A 25,347-nucleotide genomic window follows, 5' to 3' on the forward strand; every position below is an offset into this window, starting at 1 on the left:
AAATAATTCGCGCCACTGCTGGAGGCCGAGCTATAAGCTCTGCGATCCCCACTGAGCCGCACTTTCCAGTTAACAACTGAGAAATTAGGATAATTGCTTGGGCAACGGAACGTTGCAAACTGTCCAGGGGCCATGGGATCTGCACAGGGAAGCGATGAAAGTGGTTGCATCTAGAATCCAAGTGTACTTGCGAGAGAAGACAGAGAAGCACGGAATTGAACTGCAATCAGCGCATGAAAGGCCGTTACATTCAGACTAACTTTACACTTCAAAGAAGGAAGTATATAAGGGTACGTGCTGTACGATCGCGGCTCCATGGACAGGGCACAGGAAAAAATTACGAGAAGCTGATGATAAAACGTGTCAGCGCGGTGCATATCTCCACATGGGTGCCGCGAATCGGTGCGATATAGCGGAAACGAACCCACGAAGTTGTGGAGTTTCGAATGTCGGAACGTAAGAAGATTAGTCACGCACTTTGATATGTCTATTGAAACGTGGGAGGTAAGCATGGATTCAAATAGTTTCGACTTTTGTTTAGTTTGTGTGTGAACGTTATGAAACCTTGTTTCAGTGGGTAACTGCTGTGCTTGTACAATTACACTGGGAAGCGAGCAGGCCGAACATTAGTGCGGCTTGCTCTCATGGCATGAAGAAAAGTCTGAATGGAAGACTGACTTCAGCAAAGAATTGAAGATAAAAATTTAATTATCGTGTTTGAGGGCGAAGGAAAACCTGAGCTGTAAAATGGTATTATTAGAGGGCTACCTGTTAGACCCCGCAGGTACCTTTGATGCGTTCCAAAATCTGGGCAAACGAGATTTGATGTTTTTGGTACCCGTAAGAAAGGAAGCCTTCACAACCATGAACTGAACTCGCGGCTTCTTGCTCTGTGATGCTACACTTTGGAAGCTACGACACAGCAGCTGCTCCGAAAATGATTAAAAGCTTTGAAGTACAATGGTAACCTTACCTTCCCTAGAAGCGTCAAATCCGCATTTTGCTTCGGATAGCACTGGATCCACAATATTATGACTGAAGGTTTTTTTTGATAAAAATTCCCCGCATTTCTCCGAGGGGAAGAATGTGAAAGTGCGAATGCACGAGTTGAATTTGCGCGGTTCGGTAATGTTCGCGAAAGAGAGATCACACACACACACACAACTACAAAGAAAGAAAGATGCATTTATTCACAGACACCTATTTGTGTTGTCCTTGTACTTGATTGCTAGAGCAGATCTCAGCTTTGAAATTTCGTGTCAGTACTCCTTTAAGCAGGTGCATTAGCCCTTCTCACGCCCGATTCTTGGCCAATCCCCCACGTGGGTATGTGCCATGTCAGCGGCCAGGCAGCGCGCGCCCATCTCCCCCGTTGCCAAGGAAGACGAGGAGATTCCTGGTCAATCCCCCACGTGGGTATGTGCCATGTCAGCGGCCAGGCTGCGCGCGCCCATCTCCCCGTGCGCGGACATCGCCGGTGGACGCAGGTGCAGGGTCGCTTAAGAAGTGCATTGCACTTAAAATTACAGACACATCTCATCTCAAGTTAATTCTTCTTTTAACTCCAAAGGTTTGTTTCAATAGGAATAATTAAAAGCGGATACTTCGAAATGCTATAAATTAGGTGGAGATTTCCAGAAAAAAAAACCTTGTCTGAATGTACTGGAGGAGGACTGTGAAATGTTAGAAAATACTTGTAATTTTAAATATTTTGATGGCGCATACGAATGGTGCGATTATGAAGACCAGAAAGCCCGCTCACAACCAAGGAGATTTGCCGGCGAAGAATAATTTGCGTTGCAATGTTGAGGATGGGCATATACCTTGCTCTGTACTCCTCACCCAAGGCCCTACTTTTAGAGTGCTCCAAACCATGAACCACCTCCTCTGGCAATGCCCCCAAAAGCCAAGCCGCTAGGGTTTCTTATTGTTCGTATCGTGGAACGTTCAGGTGTTTTATTTGTTTGCTGAAACACCTCATCTGCTTGTTTTTCACGCAAGGGTTCCTGGTTCACTGCCATGTAGAGTTTGAAATGAATCAGTCTGAGTGAGCGCCTGTGTCTAACAGTAATATTCAGTGTGCTTTATTTCAGGTTCGTATCCACCGAATATTGAATATTGTAGCCTAGCTAACCACAAAAAGTCTTCCTGGGTTGTTTAGCAAGCAAAAATATAACAATGATGCTTGCTTACTTCCTGAACGCTGCAGGCATGGGCGGAATTCAGTTATAGCCCATACGAACAACACACGTACCTTTGGTGGAATGTACGCTGGACTATCACAGTTGAATACTTTCCCTTAGGATGTTTGAACGAAACTGTACCTCTCCCCTATATTCAAAGTCCTCCTAAACAAAAGGATGGCCCGTAATATCAAAAGTTCTTGTATATAAAAATCTCCCGACCGTGATTACGCATCCCATTACACCTACCCACTCAATTTTTAGTTGCTAAGGCGGTGCTCAGACGGGGAAGAGTACTTCCGAAAACTCAGCGCATTTGAAGCACGCTTAGGTGTCCTCATTTTGCCGTAGGCATGGTGTCGGCGTTGGACGAGTCTGTAGGCGCCGTCTTCAGGGCGCTTCACGAGCGGGGAATGCTGGAGGACAGCCTGGTGGTGTTCGCATCGGACAACGGCGCCGCATCGAGCGCCAGGGACCTGGATGCCTCATCTTCGTGGCCACTGAAGGGCGAGAAAGAGACGCTGTGGGAAGGCGGCGTCAGGGTTCCTGGCATTGTCTGGTCCCCACAGCTCAACCGGGGCTCCGTTTATGACCGCTTCTTCCACTTCACCGATTGGCTTCCTACTCTGTACGAGGTGGCCGGTAGGTGCGCTCACAACTGTACGGTCTGACGCGTGGTTGAAGCACGCAGGCAAACATAAACACACAAATCAATTGATCCATCTCGATTCGTCTAAGCCTCCACCAATGCAGTGATCCCTCCCTACGTCTGTCAGTACGTCTGCCGATCCATCCATCCATCCATCCATCCATCCATCCATCCATCCATCCATCCATCCATCCGTCCGTCCGTCCATCCATCCATCCATCCATCCATCCATCCATCCGTCCGTCCGTCCGTGCGTCCATCCATCCATTTATCTATCCAATCTGCAGATAACCTTCTTATGTGTAGGTTTTTAAAAGCATAACTTGCTTTGGTTCTAGTCCGGCTTTTCCAGGGGCGGCCGACTCCTTATGGTGCGGCGCTGGGTTTTATCTCCTCAGATAACGCTGCCCTCTCCGTACTCCGCCCACGGCGCAGTCAGGGGAAACGGCATGCCGGGGGGAGGGGGGGGGAGGGAAGGGAGGGCGCCTGGGAAAGCCCAGGTTCCTGCGTGTAGCATGTTCTGGGCAGTTCATGGTGGTTGCGACTTCGCCAGGTAGATTGAGACTCTGGAAATTTCTTGTTGCGGCTAATATTTATTGACACTCTCGCAATGCTCGCCACAACTAAAATTTATTAACTTCGCTAGGCACATAACACTCTTAATAAACCCCGGCGCACGTTCATTTGAAGCCGGCTATGCCCTTCCAAAGCTTCGCATTACGTGGATTCCTGACTATGCGTGGGATTCGTTATTTTAAAAAAGAATCTCTGTTCTTCCGTTTCTAAGGAATTCAATTTTACATAACGTCGGCGCTCAATCACCATTTTATTTGCAGTTTTTGTACCAGCACGCACCCATGCGACGTTGAGGATTCAGGAAGTTGCCGACAATTTCAAGTTACTTACTGCGCTTTTTAGCGAGAAAGTGTTTTATGCCGGGGTACAAAAACCTCACCGACGTTATATCCACGAGGGGAAATGACATCACCAGAAAAATTCGCAAATGCCCCTGTGGCGCAAGGAACGGGAGGTGTGTCACACTGTGCTAACTGGGCCAAAAAGTCAAGCCCGTACGAACTCGCCTTATGTACGAACTCGCCTTATGTACTTCCCTCTAACTTCTCCATTCACATGGTACTCCCACCTATAAGCGGTGACGCGAAGTATTGCGTCATGACGCTAATGAGCGCCGACACTTGGCGCCTAGGTAGGGCAGCGTACAGCAGCGTAAGCTGCTGTGTTTATCTGCCCACCTAACGCTAAGAACCGTGCTACAAACTCTGCCTCTCGTGTTCCACAAGCTGAGCTCGTCGCAATGGAAGCGTCTGAGTAGGACCAATGTGGTCGCACCTTTCCCGAAGCGACCCGCCAGCAGGTCGTCGCTCGCCAAGACAACCCACAAGATTGCTGCCGACCCGAAAATCATGCTCATTTCACTGTAGCCGATCGCGATTTCACCAAACGATTCGCTGACCACTAGTTCAGATTTGTTCGCACGATTTGCGAGCACCTGTGGTTTCAGTAGGATTTACGCAATGCTCCAGCTCTTTTAATCCAGTGTCTAATGTTTGTGCGTGTAAGGGTGCCATACCGACGAAATATTAATAGCGATGTGCAAGTTCATATCGATGTACCATAAACATTCAAATACTCCTGTGAAGGCACAGTTCACTTTCGTGCTGTACCGATTCCTATGGAAGAGGGAACAACCACATTTCTCCTTTAGTATTTGCACGGTTTCACCACGAATAAATTGGCGCGTGCTTTTATGAAAAGGTTATTCGTTGCCTGTGCGAATTTAGTGCTGATCATACTTGAGGTTTTTACACAGCAATGTTGTGACGATGCAGTGAGCCATCGGGGGAGAAAGATCGGCCAGGGTCGCAGAGACCACACAACGCTTCTACAGTCAGAAAAAAAGGCGCTTCTCAATCTGATGCGCCTGCCTTACTCCCTTAATTTTGAAAACACACCACGGCGTAGCTCTATCAAACAAAGTTTTGATTCCAAACCTTCAAAGTTGCCAACTACGTAGCCATCCCAAAGATCATACGGGGGCGAGCACTTCGAGCGGCCGCATTCGTGGCCTCGGGTGCTGCAGCGCCAGCGTGATGGTAAGAAGGGAGAGAGAGTCACAGCCGCACCTAAATGCGTCCGAATTGCACGTACGCTAAGAATTACGCCCCATTTTGGGGGTTTCGAAAAACATGTCCCCCGATGTGTAACGTTATCCTGCGGGGTGAAGACGAGAAACACTTGGTTTTTAGAGTCACAACACGGCTGCGAAAACTGTGCAATGGGCAAGAAGTATGGCTTTAGGTTTCCGCCTTAAGCATTTCATGGCAGGAACTGTCCATGAGTTCAATCTCATAGTTTTCTGGAGAAATACGAAACACAATCAAATGCGGGCTTGTGAACTTCTTCTTAGCTTTGGCCGGACTCAAGGCTGGAATGTATGTCTGCTTCACGTGGCTAATCTTCGAAAGTCGCTGAGTCATGGGCACCTGAAAGGTGTTTGCACCCCAGTGAACCACGACTTTTGATGTCACAAGAAAGTCATTCTCTAGAAGAAGTCGTTCGCTCTCGAGGTGAGTAACAACGATGAAGGTTTGGCTGAATGCATGGCCGATAGCAACAATTGACGCAGTCACTTCCAAAATGGATAAGTGGCTGACGGTTTGCGACTTTGAAATGAAGGGAAAATGGCTTGATTTATAGACGAAGATGACGGCCCAAGAGAACATCTATTAGGCTTCTCATTGCTACCGAGTCGAAATGGGCCATGGCTATTATTCCCTGAACAGAAACATTGACGTCCCTCTCAGTTCAAGTGTGACATGAAACACGCTTAAATAATGATGACCTCTCACGGACGCCAGAGGCATCACATCGTCGTTTTCCTGGGTGGCACAGGTGAAACGCCCTTGCTATTCCCAAACCTGCTCGGTCCACGACTTTCGGTTGCGCTTGACGAAATGTCCAGATTTCTTTCAGTTCAGGCGAAGGGGATGTGCCTGGTGGGGAGTTGAACGCTCAGCGTACTGCGAAGGTGACGCTAGTTGCGTCATCCTGGCAGCCTCTCTCGACGTTCGAGGAGACGAAGGTTGAGCAACGGTGCTTCTGGATCTGATTGGTGGCTATATTTAAGGGGGAGAAACTCTGTAGCCTTGCTTTTTTGGTCATGCAGTTTTCATTTTATAGGGCGTCTTCAAGCTCACGGGGAGTGCTAACGCTTTGCTTGTTGTTGTGATTGAAGCGCAGTATCAATCCGAACAGCAGTTCCACAGACTTGAAAGCATTGTTGACGAAATGCTTCTCGGCTTTTGGTGAAAGAGTGATCAGGATAAAAATGCATTTCTCGACTTATGCCTCGGTGTAGCTGCAGTGCTTGATGAGCTCCAACTCTCAGAGAGCGAAGTTCGTGCACGAATCTTCAGAGCTCTGGCTCCCACCGTACGTGTATTTTTTTTGTCTCAGCCTCACCAGCAAGACTTTAGCGCGTGTGAAAAACTGCACAAAGCTTATCCTAAATTGTCATATCCGATGCCTTCAGGTGGTGTTTCATCCACATAAAATATTTCGGCGGCTCTTTCGAGACGATTGGGGGTATGGCTGCGTCGTTGGCAACTTTCAGTATCTGGAACTAAAACTCTAATGGATAGAGCCGGGCCGGGACGTGCTTTCACATTACGGAAGTGCGGCAGCCGCAGGGAAGTGAGAAGAGCCTTTTCCTTAGTTTTTCGGGCTTTACCTAATGGCCTAAAGAGCTAGTGTCGGAGTACTAACTGCCTGGCGCTGGTAAAGCAGCTCCAAACATATTTACTTCAATCTTGTCGAGGTGGAAAACATTGGAAAAAGCATATCCGCGATCAGTTCTTGCGGACTTTGCATCTGCGCTTCAATGTCGGCTGCTGGCGGCTGACGCACTGTTGAAGACTGTGGAGGCGGCGGAGGTGCTATTTTCAGTTCCGCCAGTCGTCTACGAACCTCAGCTTCTTCCGCTCTCAAACTTTTCACCTCTTTCACGCCGGCTTTGTACGTTTCCGCCTTGGCGTCGTCCTCCATGATTTGGAAACTTTGTTTGGATAGCCCCATTATTAGGCCAGAACGTGGGCAGCATCGGCCATTAGCAAGCGGTGGAAGAAGAGAGTGTGTCAAAGAGAGCGTAGACACCCCATACGTTGAAACGTAACTGCTTGAAATCTTCGGCCCCACGTTCGGGGTCAACACGCAACTACGGAGAGCAGCCATCGGGGAAAAAGATCGGCCAGGTTAACAGAGCCCACTGAACGCTTCCCTAGTCAGAAAGGAACCGTTTATTCCTAATTCCAAACATCGTACAGGGAACGAGCATTTCTAGCGGCCTAGGGCTTTGGAGCGCCAGCGTGAGAACGAGAAGAGAGGGCCACAGCCACACGTAAATGCGCCCGAATGGCGCGCAAGCTACGAACCGTGCTATAAATGTGTTACAATGAGCCAACAGCATGCGTGTACACGCTGATGCAAAAACATTTTTTTAGTTGCATACATTTACATCGCATACATTTACGTAAGTAAGATTTCGAATAGTGATCATAGGAGTCTTAGATGCGAGGTAAGGCTCAGCCTCAAACGAGAAGAAAACTCCTGAAAAGTAAGAAACCCAGCATCAAGTCAGTCAGCCCCAGTACGGAGGCGTTTGAGATAACTTTTCAGAGGAAGTATGCGCTGTTAAACGAGAACGACAACAGTGTAGACGACTAAATGACAGCCTGCAACGGCAAAAGTTTCGTGCTGTCTACCAATCAGCCGCACGAGAAACTACAACAGGCCTTATCATCGGCGCAGCTTGGCTAACAATGACAAGTATACCAGTACTCCAATGGAATTGCCGCTCAGTTTTCTCTGCTTCCCCTGATCTTAATTGGCTTGTGGCTCAATACCACCCTGACGTTATCCTACTTCAAGAAACTTGGCTTTCTCCCCAGAAATCATTTTTCGTTCCAAATTTCGGCTCGCTTCGTTTGAACAGGCAAGGTAAAGGTAGAACATTATTGATTATGGTATCGCTAAAATTCTGCCATGGTGCACACATGTCCTCTATTTCTCTCTCACCTGAGAGTGAAATTCTTGCAGTTGACTTTGAATTGCCAGGAAACGTTTCATTCTCCCTTTTATATGCAAACTTTTCATATTGGGTGACATCGACTGGTACACTGGATGCAGCTTTGGCGGCTTGTAAAAATCATGTCATATTCGCAGGGGATTTAAATTCTCATCACGTGGACTGGGGATATCGTACTGATGCTTACGGGAGGCGTTTATGTGAATGGATTAGCGCCCACTCTCTCTCCCGTCAGAACTCTAGAGCGGCTACACGCCTGCGCGGCCAAAGTAAGTCGATATTGGGCTTGACTGGCGAAGCCGGATCTTGTTGCTGCGTGGTCTACGGCAGACTCTGCGACATCTAGTGACTCCATCCCCGTGGTTTTTGATATCCGCGAAGGGAAACACGTTACCCGTAGGGGGCACTCCTTTGTGAATATGCATTGCTATAAAACTTTATTGCGTTCAGCCGCACCCACTCAAGAAATCGACGCTCGTGCCGAGGAGCTAGTATCAATAATTTACGATTCGGCCACTGGAGCTAAATTTACGATTTCTTCGGTTCAAGGGAAGCCAAGAAGTCCTTGATGGAATAAGGAATGTACGAGGGATTTCCGCCGAAGAAACTCCGCGCGGAAAAAATTACAGCATAACCAGTGTCCCGAAAATTGGAGAAATTTTAGGTATTTTCGCGCTGTGTTTAAACGTAGTGTTGCACGGGCAAAAAAGATACATAACACAAGTCGCTTCTCTTTCCTCTAGAAAACTTTTAATAGGTGTGCGCTCTTCACGTTATTGCGTATTAGGAAAAACGGCCATACTTCACCAAACCTTGATTTCTTCCTACACACGCTTACAGCCTTGAAAATTTTTCTTGATCAGTTGGCTGTAGCAGGCTCGTTCCACTTCTCGCTACCCTGTACTGGTCCCAGCGGCTACTGGCTCCCCTGTCATGGGCCGGGCTCCTCCTAACTTTGAAGAGGTTTGTGGCAACACGAGGAAATAAAAACGTCGGGCCACAGAACAACACATATATTACGAACATGTCAGCAGCTGACGGGCCAGCGGCAGGTACGCCTGGCCGAACGCTCCGAGTTCCAGGGAGCAGTGACTGCTCGCGCCACGAGGCTCGCATAGTGAGCCCCAGAGTGGTGCTTCGTCATCTTCACTGCGTTGATGCTGCTACAGGTTAATCTTGTAAATCTAATAATCTTTTAAATATTGTTGAGAGAATTTATTAGCCAGAAACAAAATGTTTTTAAATAGTGCTAGCCTTTTGAGTCCTCGGCAGCTGGGCTTCAGGCCAGGCTGCTCGATATGGTCGGCGCACATACACCTAGAGAGCCGCCTTCATCTGGCTCGTCGTTCCCAAGAGGCAGCAGCGCTTGTGACATTGGATGTGGTCAAAGCTTATGATTTCGTGGAACATGGCATACTTCTAGAAAAGATGGCTCGATTATGTTTTCCAGAAAATATTTCTTCGCAGGTTAGGATGCTTCTAACCGGTCGCAAATTCTTTATTGCTCAGTGCGGAGTTACATCCTCACGTTACAATCAAACAAGAGGATTACCTCAAGGATCCCTTCTGTCTCCCGTTTCATTTAACGTGTTACTCAGCGAGGTTCCCGTTAATGCGGGCGTACAGTCCTATTTGTATGGTGACGATCTGGCATTTTTAGCTCTTCAAGCAATGTACATGTCTTGTTTCAGTCACTGCAGCTTTGTATGTCGACCTTAGACTCACGGCTGAATGGTCTCTGCCTGTCCTTAAATGTCGAAAAGTGTGCCCTCTTGGAATTCCCAGTGAAAGGCCCAGTTTCGATTTATCTGACATACAGACAGAAAATAATACCTCAGGTTACCTCTCTGCAATATATAGGAGTGATGTATGAGAAGAGTCTGAATTCGCGTCCTCATATTGACTTCATTGCGGTGAAAGGGGGAGAGTGGTTTCCCTGTTAAAGAGATTTTGTAATAAGAAGTCGGGTATGGGCAGAGACATCCTCCTTATGCTCTATCGCCTGTGTGTGCGCCCTATTCTGGAATTCGGCTGTATCCTTCTTTCTAGTCATCCGTTCTACAAGCTCCGACCATTGATTACTTCAGAAAGGCGAGGATTGCGATTTTGTTTGGGATTGCCAAGGTACCTTTCCTGTCGGATATTGTACTGGGAGGCTAGAATCGTTGCTCTAATATCTCGTTTCCAGGTGTTGACAGTAAAAGCATACCTTCTTGCAATGGAATTGCCCATATCATGATCACAAATGGTTTTTGTACACTCCCCAGCGTCCTTTTTTGCCCAATCATGGCCCACGTACAAGCGCCCACAACTGGTGGTCGCCCAGCCTTTGCTCACCCCTTTAAATGTCAACATATCTGTACCTACGTTTGACTATCGCACTGCGATGGTGAACAGTGATAGCGACAACATTTTTCCCTCCAATGCCAAATGCTTGCCGGAGAGAAATATATCTGGCCTTTTAGCAAATACCTAGAAGAGTTCCCAACACATGTGGTTATAGCCACAGATGCTTCTGTTCGGGACAAAAAAGCTGGTGTAGGTATATTTTCACCTCCGCTTGACTGGAAATTTCCTCTGTGCCTTCCAAATTTCAAGCCAATGTATTTGGCAGACTTTTTGGGAATCGCGCTCGCTCTTCAAAAGCTCAGCGAAGAGCATTACCAGGTGATCATTGTGACGGATTCTTTTTCGGTCTGCTCCGATTTATCTTCTCCAACTGTTACTCTGCTTCGCCGATCGCTGTAGATGCTTATAGTGGCACATGTCAGGGATATCCGTGTGGTCTGGGTCCCAGGGCACAGAGGCGTTCAACTTGACGAAACCTCTGATTACCTTGCAGGTGTAGCACTGAATTGTCCTCTGGTTGATACTGCACCCCCGATAGCCTAAGGTGTTGCAACTAGGTTTCGAAGATACAGTTCCCTGGACAGCTTCCCACGAGCAGTATTGATTGCTGCCCTGACATCGAGCATCTCCAGTACTCTTGGAAGTGTGACTTTGCGCAGTCTCGACTGTGTGAGGTTACACTGTCTTGTTTTCGCTGCCGATCACCTAATTTGAATTTTTATCTACACCGCGCACGCATAGCGCATCGGCCATTTGCGGCTTCTGTCAAGAGGACGAAACAATTGACCACTCCCTCTTGTCTTTCCGGTGGTTATCCTCCTGCCGAAATCATTACCTGAAGGTTCCACTCCGGTGCCTGGGTCTCACCTTGTCGGTGCCTAATTTATTGCCATTTCTGGCAGTCGGGCTTGGTTGGTGCAACGGGGATGTTTGTCGCGCTCTTCACTCTTTTATTGCCGAATCAGACCGCTTGCCTTGTTAATCAATCGAATTAACCCATTTTAATCGTTTATTTAAATACCTGCTGTTTCAGCAGTATTAAACTTTTTTTTGGTTCCAAAATTGTTAGCATCACTCTACCCTATTTTCCCTTAGTTTGAAACTAATTCATAAGCTTCTTCAACAGCGAAACCACAATCAGACTTGGCCAATCCCCGAGAGTGGGCACGTGTCTTGTTATGGCTCCAATTATCCAACCACCCAACCAAATGTGCAGGAGCTGCGGGAGCAGGAGCATATAGGAAGCAAACTAGAAAACTAAGAAAACGAAGGAAGTAATTGCGAAACGTAAGACGATGAGAGTGTCAAGCACGGTGAATCAAGTTGAATTCCTAGAGCCATCTAAATTGGTTAACAGAAGTAAAACAAACGACATTCATGAATATAACATGGAAGTGATGGAGGAAATGCTGAAACTTGAAGGAAGGTTGAAAGCAACTAAGAGGAAGATGGCCATCGGCTAAAACAAAATGTACGCACTCAGAGGTGAGCGGGATAACATGAGGCACAGCATGGACGACATAATAAATGTAGCAGAACTATTATACCCCTAATTGTGTGCCAGCGTCATTAGACCGCTCGAAACTACTGAGATTGCTAGCTTAGCTTGCGATGTCCTACTAGTAAGAACAGAGGAACTAGGAAAGGCTCCCAAGGGCATGTAAAGCGGAAAAGCTGCAGGGGATGGCGGCATGACCACGGATGTTTTAAAGGAGGAAGAAGGTAGTGTACTGGAAAAGCTTGCTGCGTTAGTTTCGGAACGCTTAGCAACTCAAAAAGTGCCCATAGCCTGGAAAAACTACGATATTATTCTGATTCATGAAAAACGAGATACCAAGGAACCTAAAAATTACAGACACATCAGCCTACTCTGAGTTGTTTACAAGCTCTTTACCAAAGTTAGAGTTAGCCGCATATGTGACAGCTTGGATTACTAACAATGCGGAGAGTAGGCTGCATTTAAGGCAGGGTACACAGCTATATATCACACCCATGTCAACCAGGAAACCCTTTTATATGACATTTATAGACTATAAGAAAGCGTTTGAATCAGTACACCACAGCCGTGATAATGTACCGAAACAGCAGGGAACGCAAGAGACGTACTTAAGACTATGAGACGAAATATATAAGGGGTTTACGGGTAGGATAACACTTTACAAGCAAAGTGATGAATTCTCGATTCGAAAGGGAGTAAAACAAGGAGATTTCATCTCTCTAAAACTATTCACAGCATATCTGGAGGGAGTATCCGAAAAGCTTGACTTGGAAAACACTGGGTTACGGATGAACGAAGAATATTTGAGACATTCGAGGTTTGCAGACGACGTAGTGTTACTATGTGAGTCTTCAGAACACTTGAAAATACTTGAGGAGCCACAATAAGTAAGCACTACCCTGTGACGGACAATAACTGTGAATAAATCTAGAGTAATGAGGAATACGCATGCCCAAAGCGCGCTCTTTAGCTTGAGAAGCGAAACGCTCGAAGTAAGAGAATATAACTACCTCGGACAGATCGTCAGGGCTGACCCTCATTACGGGAGAGAAATCCTGCGCAGATTAGATAGGGATGGGGAGCATTCGCTAAGCACCGCCGAATTGCGAAATGTAAGCTACCTCTGTCACTCAAAAGAAAAATCGACAACTAGTGCATGCGACTGGTGATGACATACGGAGAGAAACTTGGCGCCATACTAAACAATTAAAATGCAAACTTAGGTCGCCTCAACGAACCACGGAACGAGTAATGTTAGGAATGACACTCGGGGACAGGAAACGGCCTACCTGAATCAGACAACAAACTACAGTTGACGATATCATAGTTCAAATAACGAAAAAGGAATGGAGTTGCGCTGGCCATGTAGTAAGACGAACTTTCAATCGGTGGAAAATTGGGGCAGCAGAGTGGGTACCATGAGATAGGTCTAGAAGATGGGGAAGGCCAATAACACGGTGGAGGAATGAAATCGGTGAATTCGTTGGCCTACAGTGGGCTCAAGCGGCGCAGGACAAGAGTTATTGTAAGCTAGTGGGAGAGGACTTCGCTCTGCAGTGGACCTGAGTAGGCTAGAAAAGAGTATTTGCAGAGGAAACGTTTCATAGGAAACGGGAATTTGTTGGCTGATCTGTTGAACTCGTGTTAACCACTAATCTGAGACCTGTTTGTATTTTTTCACTGTTTTTTTTTCTCACTAAGATTGGTTCTTTTCGGACGTTCTGCAGCGGGGTCTTAAAGGGGATAGACATCATCCGCCATAGTGTCCAATACTTGGCAGTGACCAAAAACTGCTATACACCCCGTAATCGTTTTTTGCTCGTTGCGATGTTCAGTCTATGGAAATAACGCGTCAATAACTGCAATGCCAAAGAACCTCAAAGAGTTAGGTTAATCTTTCCCGAACAATGTACGCTAGTAGAAGTATATTGTGTATGCTGATGAATCGCAGCTGCTAGATTGGTTGCATCTGCTTAAGTTGTTACGTGTGTTTCCGCAATTTTAAAATATGTGTCAGTGAACATAATTTAATGTAGACAGCATGTGATGTTTCAAGCTTTGATGTACATTCTTATTTGCCATAAAGAAACACAAGCCAGGTGATGGGGCAAGGGATATGTGCTGGCCTCGCATTCTGTAGGACCGGGTTCGAATCTCACACCCGCCAAAGTGTTTTCTTTGCTTTTATTCTGCTTGCGCTTTCGGCCATATTTCGGTTTATATTAAGCTTATGCCCAAGCCGGAATCTGCGTTTTCGCGATTTTCATAAAATACATTCGAATTTAAACAACAGCGCAATCAGAGTTAGTCAGGGATGTCAGCCGGTGAGCCACTCCCAGTCAATGAGAAATTAGAATAAATATGAATGTTCGACACTGGTCTAATTCTTCACCCTTGTGCGCACTGAGCCGTCATTTTTTAAGCGTAATTACATTGTTTGACAGCTCCAGCAGCTAAATAGTTTCTAAAATGAGGAAAGCATTGTCTATTATGTCTTTCTAGGTGGAGATGCGGCCAAACTGGGTGACATCGACGGCGTCAGCCACGCCGAGTCTCTAGCTGACCACAAGGCGACGCCGCCGAGAACTGAGCTCCTGCTGAACATTGATTCTGTCGAGGGACTTGAAGCCATCATCCAGGGCCACTACAAACTGGTGTCGGGCACCGTGTATGGAGGTAGCAGTGACCGCTGGTTCTCTGTGTCCGGGGACGTAGGCCCCGATGCTGCTATGCGAGCTATGGACGCCTGCAGAGGCTCTGCCGTCGCGCAAGTGCTGACGTCACGCGGTGGGCCAGAACCCTTGTGTGGAGATCGGACGGAGGACTACGTGTACTCGAAGCCTCTTGTCTGTGGAGTGAGGGACGCAAGCCCTGAGAGCACGTGTAATTCAGTGCTGGCGCCCTGCCTTTTTGACATCGTTGAGGATCCGTGCGAGTACAACAACCTAGCAAGCGATAAACCACAGGTAAGGAACTGTGTTTGACTTTCCCCTTCCCAGAAAACTGATACCTTAGGTATTAAGTCCGCACAATGCGGTCCACTTGTGATTTTGAGAATATGCCAAGAGAGTCAGCTCAACGTGGCCACTTATTGGAAAAGAGTAGTTCTGCTGCCATCGTACGCTTTAACCTAACAGCCTCTGCATAAGTTACTGCAAATTTTCACACACCATAATATCGGCATTGTAAGCAGCCGCAGCTCAATTCTGAAACTCTAATGAGCAAATGTCCAGAATTAATAATTGAAGTATTACATTAGGAAACGCTCGATGAAGGAAAAGGTAGCGGCTACAAATGCACCAAAGTTACTATTCGTGCACAGCAGGAAACAACAACATTGCGCTTTAATGAAGAATCCTCGGGGCACCTAAGTGTGCTTAGGTGTTTTCAAGCAAAGTCCTGGCGAAGGTATGAACATTTTTATGGCTATGTTGTTTTCCCTATCTGTCTTAACTTTTGTTTGTTTGTTTTTTCGCGCGAATTACTTCGGAAATGCTTTTTCTTCAACACTGTGTTTCCGTCCCTTTCTTCGATTCAATTTCTGAGTATTACCGTGCGCATTACGCCAGCAAGCACACTAGCAGGCGCCACTGTTTCCCTAGAATCGGGTTTCTGCGCATTTGGTGTCTACCTGTTCTACTCTCGTGCCATCGCAGTCTGGTGTGAAGTTCAAATTTCACGTTTTTCATAATAGTATTGTGAATCTTGTGTTCGGACTCATTGTACCCTGAAAGCTCCCGATTCCTGCGCAATCCCTCACGTGACTTGCTGTAACGAAGAAATGAATAAATGGCAACTTTTGCTCGATCGTTCGCAAACTACGGCTTGGAGGTGCGCCAGAACGAAGTTCACGGCGTGGGGCTAGAGCACTTGTATGTGCGATAGCTGGTAAACCGTTCTTCTTTGTTTTGGAGCGATGGTGTTACGGTGTGTTATGTAGGTACTGCTGGCTCTTCCTGATCCGGAATTCGTGCTACCGACAGGATGTATGACAGGTTGCGCGTATGGGTAGTTTAAGGAAATGGTCATGTCTACCGTTTCAAATTACCACGTTTTTCTGGCGAGTGCCTGTCCTCCGTGACACGCAAAAGTTCGAAGAGGATATCTGCGATATTGTTTTCCCCGTTCGTTTGCATGGAGCTCAATACTGTGCTAGTTCAGGACAACGCATGTGAAAGTGCGTCAAACGAAGCGTATTTGCTAGTGTCTCTTTCTCTGTGTGTTAAGCTTTAGCACTATCTTTGTAAGTAGCTATACCAAGAGAACACTAAGCCAAGAGAACATTTCACTCAAAAAAATGGACGTTCACCATGGAATATAGCCGCTCTTTCTTAAAATCTATGCGGGCACTCTTTCAGTTGGAATCTGGGTGCAGGACAGAGTAGTTGGTGAGACATCAGGAATTCACTGTTAGAAGCGATAGAGCTTGTTTTTCTGCATTGTTTGGGTGCAGTTTATTGGGATGTTTTTCAGAGGACCTTTTATGAGGACGTTCCGCTAAGCCCCCATAGAATACACTCTTTCTGTATACAACAATGTGGGAGCACGCTTTCACCTCATTACGTTCCTGACCCTTGTTACAATTAGGGAAGACGTCACCGTACCGAGCTCTATCGCCTTCGTCATGTAGTGGCAGCATGGTGAGCGAGCAGCGAGCAGGAGAGCTGCCGCTGCCACGGTGCTGATGACAGAGTCGAGAAGAAAACCTAATTGGTTTACTGCATGGCGAGAGATGAACAGCGACGATATCGGTAGACACAGAATGGCAGGCGACGGGCAGAGCAACACTCTCAGTTCAGCCTCCTATGCTGACTGACACCAGACGCCGAAATGGCGGAATTTACACAGAGAAGGGCCAACGGCTGTCAGCCTTCCAGCTTGTTGCGCACTACCCGAACAAGGCACAAGCACACAACAACACTCACACCTAGTTTCGCGATGGCCGCCGTAGGTTGAGTCTGAGAGTTGGGGAAAGGAGCATTCTCAGCCGGCGGAGTCCGTTCGCAGATTCGAGTCTGAGTACGACGCAGCTGGAGCCAGTTTGTACCGGATTTTGCAACTGCAGCGGGTTTGAATCGTCGGCAGCGGGAGCCGGCGCAGCAACGTGCCCTGCCCTGTCGTAGCTTGTTTGAGGAGCGTGGGCGTTGCCGCAACCCACAAAAACTTCACCACAGGGCAGCGAACTTATAGCACGTACGCACGCACGCATTGGGTAGCGGCCTGATAGGCGATATTGTGATTGTATAATCATTGGGAGGTTTTTAGCGTATGTACTCAACCAGGGTTGTGAAATCTGAGACCACACAAATCTTTGGCAGCCCTAATTGAGTACAGTTCCTAAAAACCTCCCATTGATTATACAGTCACACTATCGGCCTTCACGCACCCAATACGCCTGGATGAAGATCGTTGTGAGAGGCCTTCGTCCTGAAGTTGGCATAACCAGGATTAAGATAAAGATAAAATGTTTATTCTGCGGTTATAAATATCAATGAGCGTAAACACTTGTCGCTCCCTTTGTTCCGTCAAGGCACCGCCGGCTGCGGCTGTCATGGTTCAGCGTGGAGCCGCGGGGAAGGGGTTGGGGGATAGCTTTCTAGCTGGGCGAAATGACATGACGAAGGCTGATAGTGCCCATCGTCGTCGGGTTTGGTATTACATGGGAAAGCGCTGGCCCTACTTTACCACAATGTAAGTATAACAATGCATGGATACATACCTATCAACATATATGCACACATACAACACATACATACAAACATGCATGTATGCATACATGCATACATGCGTACAAAAACCCGCCAAATTACTTAAAAAAATATAACAGCAAACTCAAAAAATTGACTCCAAAGCGTGCTGTGTAGGCGGCTCGAAAGCACGGTTTTAAGCGACACCCACAACAATTACCGATGCGACCTGACTTGAACTCACACACGTAGCTTTACAAATAGTGAAATCAGACATTCTGCCAGCCGTTACCCGGAATTCGCGGGAGCGCAGTTCCGAGCGCAGCCACAGTGTTCGCCACGCCGGGGCTTGAGCGGCGGGCCCCGCCGCTTAAGCCCGGTCGTGAGTAGGGAGAAAGAAAACGGAAATGAGCGTCTTTCGAGGGGTGAGGCAGCGGAACCTAGCCATCCTGGTGCGCTAACTTGGGGCTACACCACCGCGGGACACAACCGTAGACACAGAAATATTTCGGCATGTGAGCTTAGTAATTCCGATTTATACAGATTCAAACAAGGTAGTTTAGTAAGTTTGAGAATTGCGAGAAAGCTGAGGTATAATCGCTATGTATTATAACCAGTTGCTCGTTTGTTCAAACGCAATCGAATTGTTCAACAATTTAGAAAGTGGAGTCCCATTTGTGGCAAGAAGTGCGTTTCTCAAGGGTTTCTCCAGCAGTCAGATGTCTGCATGTGGTCTCTTCATTTTGTGTTCCCGCCATGGAAACAAATCCTTAACGTATCTTTGCCGAACGACCATATAATTCGGCCGGGCCCGGGTCAACCAGGAGGTGCTGTCGAAGAAGTTAATCAAGCCGTGAGAAGAAACTCCGCAATGGGCACAAATCTGAACCTAAACAGGCCCAAAACAACCGTCGCTAAAGCAGACGACCGAGCCGACGAAAAGGTCCCGGCGGCGCCATAGAGTTTCATACTATATTAGTATCAAAATCTATGGCTGGCATGAACACCCAGGTGAGCAAATCTGCGCGCGGAGACCACTGGGTAAATGCGGCGCGCGCCATCTACAGTGTGCTCCGTGAGTGAAACCGTCCGCCGCGTTGGAGTTTGTGGTCCCGCACGCCTCGAACGAAACGTCGGCTGGTAGGTCGAGAAATCTTTTCTTTAAAACATGAAGTATATGGTGGCGATGCTGCAGCAGCATAAAAGTAGATGCCGGCAAAATACCCTCAAAAACTTTGTACATCAGAAGCGATGGACATTGGCCATAAAAAGTGATAGAAGAATATTTTGCAGTGTTGAGAATTCCAGCGTCACGAGTAAAGACGGTATCAGTGTAAGTATTTGCCGTGGGAGTGAGCGCAATTACATGGATTCAGACCACATTCAAGCAGTTGTACAAGGGCGCCTTTTCTAGGGCGGAGTCTTAGAGACGTCTGCATTCAAGTATCTTCACTTCATTTTCCCGACCATTTGCTGCCCTCACGTGAACGAACGCGACCGAGAGGGATGCGCGTACCAGCTCGAAGCCCACTCACACGCTCTAGAGATCGCTTCTGCTTCAACATGGCTTCAACTTCACGTGTGCGGGTCATCTTCTGCGAAGCCATAGCTTTCTGGCTGTGTGCGAAGACGAAAAACGCGCTCCTTTACCTCTGTTGATCAGATTAATTGCCAAATCTGTCCACGAGTTTGTGCATACCGAATGGCGTGTGGGCCTGAGCACTGGCAAAGAATTGATTTCAGCGTCACAAGATCGAGGGGTCACTTTCTTTTTATTTTGATGCATTGGGACCGGCAACGCTCTCCGAATATCTCCCAGTAACAGCTCACGCGTCTTAATACAAAATAGAAAATATCCTGAAATAGGCTGAGCATAGCAGCGGGAACGCGTTCCGTATGAAAGGCTCCTCGGGAAGGCCTACGTCTAGAAGGGCGCTAACTCACGGCAAAAGAAAAAAAACGCTATAACGCTACTATGATGTTTTAGATTATCGGGTTATGATATTTATTATCAGAAAAACTGATTTGCTTATTGAGAAAAGTTGCAAGTTTTGAGGAAAGAATAGTACTGTTACGTTTTCTACTACTTGACTACTTGAGCGAAGACGAATATTGGATGCGTGGCCCAGAAGCATACAAAGGCTAGAAAACAGGGTAATACAACGCAAAGAAACAAAGCAGTTTTACAAAAACTTCACATGCAAACTTCATAAAGTATCTTTTTTGGTGCAGGTGGTCGACCGACTTCTTTCCAGGCTGGAACATTACAGGAGCGGTTCGGTCCCACCCGGAAACGTCGAAGTTGAAGCACAAGCAAGTCCAGATCTCCACGATGGTGTATGGGTGCCTTGGGGTGACGAGGACTACTACCGTCGACTGTCAGCGGATATGTGAAAATGTACGGGAATGTTCTGATATAAAAGTTTGCAAGAAATATATGCAGACGCAAAGTATCAATTAACCAAAGATTAGGAAGGACCAAAACTGGCCATAATTCAACTTTTTCGTGCTGCGGCGACGGTGAATAAAGACTGTTAAGCCAAGAAGAATCATTCACCCTGTTGCAAAAGTTCTTAATTTCATAAGTAAGTAAGTTTCAAATGTCTAAACTTACTTCCGCTTCAATAACACACTTAGGTAATGACGAAGCGTGCACTGTCATCACAGCACACATACTCGATGCTGCTATCGTTTCCGTTCCCCCGACCTCTGGTAGCACACTTAATCTTCAGAGGCCTCAGAAGAATGACGATTTTAAGAATGCACGGAATGCTCAGACTGGGGGGTCTTCCGCAGGTATCCAATGCAGAAAACTTCATTTCCTTCACCCGCACCAGAGCCATTGGACGGTCAGGCAAAAGAGACAATGGGAGGTATTTTCTACCATTAGTTAATTCCCATACATATACGCGAAAAGTTTGGAACAGGATGCCGAAAGTGCAGGGGCAAACCCATGTCACACTTTTTGTCAGCCCCACTGGCGATACTTTTGAAGACCCTGAAAACACCCTGGCACAACACCTTGAACTTATTTCTAGCTCCTCCCACTACACCGAGACATTTTCGCAATACAAAGAGTGCGCCGAAAGAAAGGCTATCCGTAACAAGGAGTCTAATGATGGGTATAACTCTCCTTTTCCCGGCAGAAACTTCTGGCAACTCCGAGCACATACCATGCTTCCGCGCCAGAGCTGATACAATAACATACACAAGGATTCAGCACCTACACGCGGACACCCTCAATCCTGTTTTCTTCTTGTAAAACAAGATATGGGGTGCTGGGCAATTTCCTCATGCTTGGGAAGAGGCAATTGTGCTAGCAATACTCAAATAAAGAAAAGATGCCTCTTGTGTGACAAGCTACCACTCCGTCATTTTGACAAGCTGGTTGAGCAAGCTCTCGGGAAAGATGGTAAATAAACGACTCATCTACTTTTTAGAATATAATGGTGTCCTCGATAGCTACGAGGCAAGCTTTCGGTTCAGAATATCAACAACTGACAACCTTACAGCTGTTGAATCACATGATAAAGATGCCTTTTTTCATTAACAACATCGTGTATCTGTATTCTTTGACACAGGAAAAGCTCACGACACCATTCGGCGCTATGGCATCCTGCATGACATGAAATGTATTGGCATATGCGGAAACATGTTGAACTTACTGGAAAGCTACTTGTCAGATAGAACATTTCGGGCAGGAGTTGGCACAGCGTTAGCAATAATATATACACGAAAAATGGTGTGCCCCAGGGTGGTGCGCTTAGCTGCAGGCTATTCATTGCAAAACTGAATAAATTAGGGACAGCACTGCCAACCACAAATTTTTATTCCATCTACGTAGAAGACGTTCACATCAGATTCAGGTCATGCGACTCCTCTATCTGTCAACAGCCAATCGAATTGCAGTGAACAGACGAGCTTAGTGGGCCGACAAAAATGGTTTTAACCTCAATCCGCAGAAACGTCCTTCTGTTCTCTCTTCCAGGCAGTGTTGTGACCATCTTCCTGGAAAAGGAACAGAAGTTCTTATCCCACATATAAAACAACCAAATATGAAATGCATGATGACTGTGAACTTCTTAAAAGTCTTTTCACGCAAGTCGTATGGTGCAGAAAAAATATGCCTTTTACGTAGTATTAACGGTCATATGAGGCGTTGTGAAACCCCCCCCCCCTGCTCCGAGACGGCCGCCGCGAGAGCAGTCTGTCTTGATTTTACTTAACTTGTCAAACCACTTCCGCTCACTGACTAGCCAGAGTCACTATCAATAATTAACAGTGACTCTGGCTAGTCAGTGAGCGGAAAAGCATTGAAAGACTCTGGTAAAATCAAGACAGAGTGCTCTCGCGGCGGCCATTTCACAACGCCTACGAGGCGCCAGCCCTGCATAGTGTAGTGAATGGGTATCCCTGAAAAACGCATTTAAAAAGGCTGGACGCAGTGCTACATTTGAGGCTCCATTTGATATCCGAGGCTTTGACGTCCTAACGGCGCCAAGTTCAGGGGACCCTGTTCATTGGCTACGCCGAGGACATCTGATGATGCGATGGACGTCGGGCCGTTCTTGCCTGCATCGCAGCATAAGGACCGGCTGCAGCCTCCAAGCCAATAAAAAACCATAAAAAGCCCTCTCCGAGAATACAATCCCAGAAAGACTAAACATAAACACTCACACACTTTCCAGTAGCTCCTAAATATCTACAATGGGAAGAGAAAGTATAACTAAATGGAAGAGCTGAGGCCTCCTTAAATATCGTGATGATTATGAAATATCGCATTCCACTCAGCCAAGTGTGATGTGCCTTCAAGAAACACATGTAAACTCCATCTACGCAAATTTCTCGAACTATTACATGGTATTTAGGAAGCATGGAGGGGGTAGCGGTGCATCCTCAGCTAGTGTGGCCTTGATTGCCCGAAAATCGTTGGCGTGCCACACTGTCCAACTACAGACCAGTCTTGAGGCTGTTGCAATTCGAACTATACTCTTCAATTGGCTTATAACACTATGCTTTCTGTGCATCCCTCCCGACTTCCAGCTCTCTAGCTCAGAGTTCGAGTGCCTGGTAGATCAGTACTCGAACCACATCCTCATAGGCGACCTGAATGCACATAACTCTGTTTGGGACTCTGCTCGTGTGAACGCTCGAGGTCACCTCATTGAAAAATTATTAAAGGAGCCATGAAGAGAAAATGCAAGTTGGTTTTAACCGAAAGATTTCGTGTTTTATAGTGCCCCCAGCGCTTGTCCGGATACAAACGGTGCTTTATTCACTGAGAAATTAAACAATTTAGGTTAAAATTTTGATTTTCCTGCTCAATCGTGCGTTTTCGTGGCCCCAAGTGACATCACGGGAACCGACCGCTCTGCAGCCTAGAGTACCTTCATTCACGCATCCGCCGTACAGGGTAGAGACACGTAACGCTGGCGCCGCCATGTTCAGTTGCTCGCTCGCCGCCAAAGCAAGTCATTGTGTCAAAACCGCGCTAAAATTATCGCCGCAATGCGGTTTACTGAAGAAGTTTGAATCATATTGTCTGTTTCGCGTTGCTAGGTCTCGTGGGAAACGAAAAGAATAACGCGTTGAGCCCGTTGGCCCAATTGCGGCGGCACGGGACCGTTCAAAGGTTGTCTCCACCCTATAGCGGTGTTGGTTTGTTCCCGCGTTTCTTTACGTTCCGTAACCTAGATGGCGCCACCATACCGTGGCAAGCGTTTGGTTGGTTTTTGCCCGCATTTAAACCTGGCTTGTTTTTGTTCTGGGAGAAAATATTCGTTCCCTGAAACAGTGCTCACTCGACAAATGGGGTCACGTAAGACACCGTTGCTTGCGTCAATCGGCCAGTGTCGTCTGAGACAACCCCAAGCCCCGTAGTGCTGTGCAGCTAAACCAAAGCATGCTGTGCGCAGTACGAACAGCAGAACGCATCAGTACTTCTATGTTTACATGTGCTTTCGTAACTTCCACTACTTGTCCCATCATTCCTATTGCTTTGTAAAGAATGTGCCCTAAATTTAAGCGCAAATCGCTCGTTCGTCTAGTTTGTAAGCTCTACCTAATTTGCGTCTGCTTCTGCCAGCCTCCGCCAATCGCAGGGCTTAGCCCATGTGACATCACAGGTTCTGTTGCGGGAAATGAGCTGGTGGGTCGCATGACCATTCCCGTTTTTCCTAATTATGTAGCTTATTTGAGCGAAGTTTACGTTAAAAGTGGTGTCAGTATGATTCTAACGAGACAATCTTTTGAATGAACCAAACTTGTGTTTTCTCTTCATGGCTCCTTTAACATCGTCGGCAGTACGTCTTTCAACCAGAGACAGCCTACATATTATAATATATGACGCAACACGCACTCACACCTTGACTTGGCTATTGGTGCCACAGTTCTCGTTCTATGTCTGGATTCAGGTGTGGGCACTGACCCATATGGTAGTGACCACTTCCCCACCTCACTAGCATATCTAGGTAAAGGCCCAAGCCGTTCATCTTCCTAGAACAGGTTTAATGAAGCAAGAACAACCTAGAAAACGTTTACAGAGACATCTAAACTACACTACACATCCATAAGACGCCTACAGATTGAACAGGCAACACAACTCCTCACGGCGCACATCCTCGACGCCGCATTCCCCAAGACTCTGGTGCCCTGCGCTACCAGAGGAGGCCGTGGTGGAATCAGCACTGTACGACGGCGCGACAGGCCCAGAACAAGGCGTGGGGTATCCTTCGCGGGCGCCCAGAGTCAGATAACCTCCTGTTGTTCAAAAGGGCAAAGGCGCTGGGGAAATGCGTGCACCGTGAGGAAAAGGGAGACAGTTTGCGTTCCTTCCTGACATCCATAAACTCATACATGAATACACACAAGGTCTGGACACGTATACAAAAACTCAAAGGAAAACAAACATACAGCATGCCTCTCGTTAGTACAACAGGTGACCACTCGAAGACCAACTTCGAGTGGTCAGCTTCAAAAACCTACACAGCACTTCCAGCACGTGTCGAGTTCAGCACACTACACAAACAATCGCCCGACAAGAAGTCTTTACTTCATAATGACAGGTCAACATCCTCTAATAACTCCGAGTTTTCACTTCATGAGCTGAGGGGAGCTCTGGGCACTAGAAAACCCTGAGTTCTAGGCCCAGAAAACTTCCCATATACTGTAATAACACCGTTAGGCGGGCTAGTTGGTACTCAGAATTCATGCTGAATTTTTGCGCAGCGTAAGACTAGGACAGATAGAACAAGGGACACGAAGACCAGCGCAGTTAACAACTGAAATTTATTTCTTGAACAACACATATATATACACTATCTAACAACCCTTGATCACCGCGCATGAGCAGGATAGTACACTCTCCATCAAAATGCAAAGCATGATAACCATACAATCAAACTGACTTGATAAGGCGAACTGCCGCCTCGCAACAATATTATACTATCTTGTATTGGTCAGCAACTGTATTTCTTTTTCTTTTTCAGCAACTGTATCGCAGCCATGTGCCAAGCTTCTACAATTTCCCTGGTAGTCTGATTAGGGTGACAGAACACAATAGTAGTTTGGTTCAACAAAGGTTCGCACTTGTCTACAGTACATTGCTCACCGTGCTTTGCCAAATGCGTATATGGCCTTCCTTTCAAGCTAGACAAGTGTTCCCTAAGCCTAATATTTACACATCTGCCTGTCTGACCGACATAATGCTGCCCGCAAGTGAAAGGGATCTTGTAAACTACGTTCTTTTTGCATTCTAAAAACCTGGGTTTGTGATTAATCGTGCACTTCCCAGTTTAAGGTCTTTTTCTTCCTTCGTACAATTTATTCACTGCAGGGCACACACTCCCCACTTTGTTCTTTGCTGCGAAAACGACATT

General features: G+C 46.9%; 1 protein-coding gene across 2 annotated transcripts in view; it reads left to right on the plus strand.

Moving 5' to 3' along the window:
• LOC144168824 (arylsulfatase B-like) overlaps positions 1-19,906 on the plus strand; it is a 123,252-nt gene extending 103,346 nt beyond the window's left edge. For both annotated transcript variants that reach the window (XM_077697810.1, XM_077697811.1), the window contains 3 exons: positions 2,535-2,825; positions 14,286-14,749; positions 19,703-19,906. In XM_077697810.1, coding sequence (XP_077553936.1) covers positions 2,535-2,825; positions 14,286-14,749; positions 19,703-19,864 — 917 coding nt within the window. In that variant the 3' untranslated portion in view covers positions 19,865-19,906. The remainder of the gene's footprint in view (positions 1-2,534; positions 2,826-14,285; positions 14,750-19,702) is intronic.
• Positions 19,907-25,347: the final 5,441 nt, after the last annotated feature.

Source organism: Haemaphysalis longicornis, unplaced genomic scaffold (assembly GCF_048455015.1).
Source record: "Haemaphysalis longicornis isolate Haplotype H1 unplaced genomic scaffold, Haemaphysalis longicornis Haplotype H1 scaffold_2, whole genome shotgun sequence".
In the NCBI taxonomy this organism is placed as follows: domain Eukaryota; kingdom Metazoa; phylum Arthropoda; class Arachnida; order Ixodida; family Ixodidae; genus Haemaphysalis; species Haemaphysalis longicornis.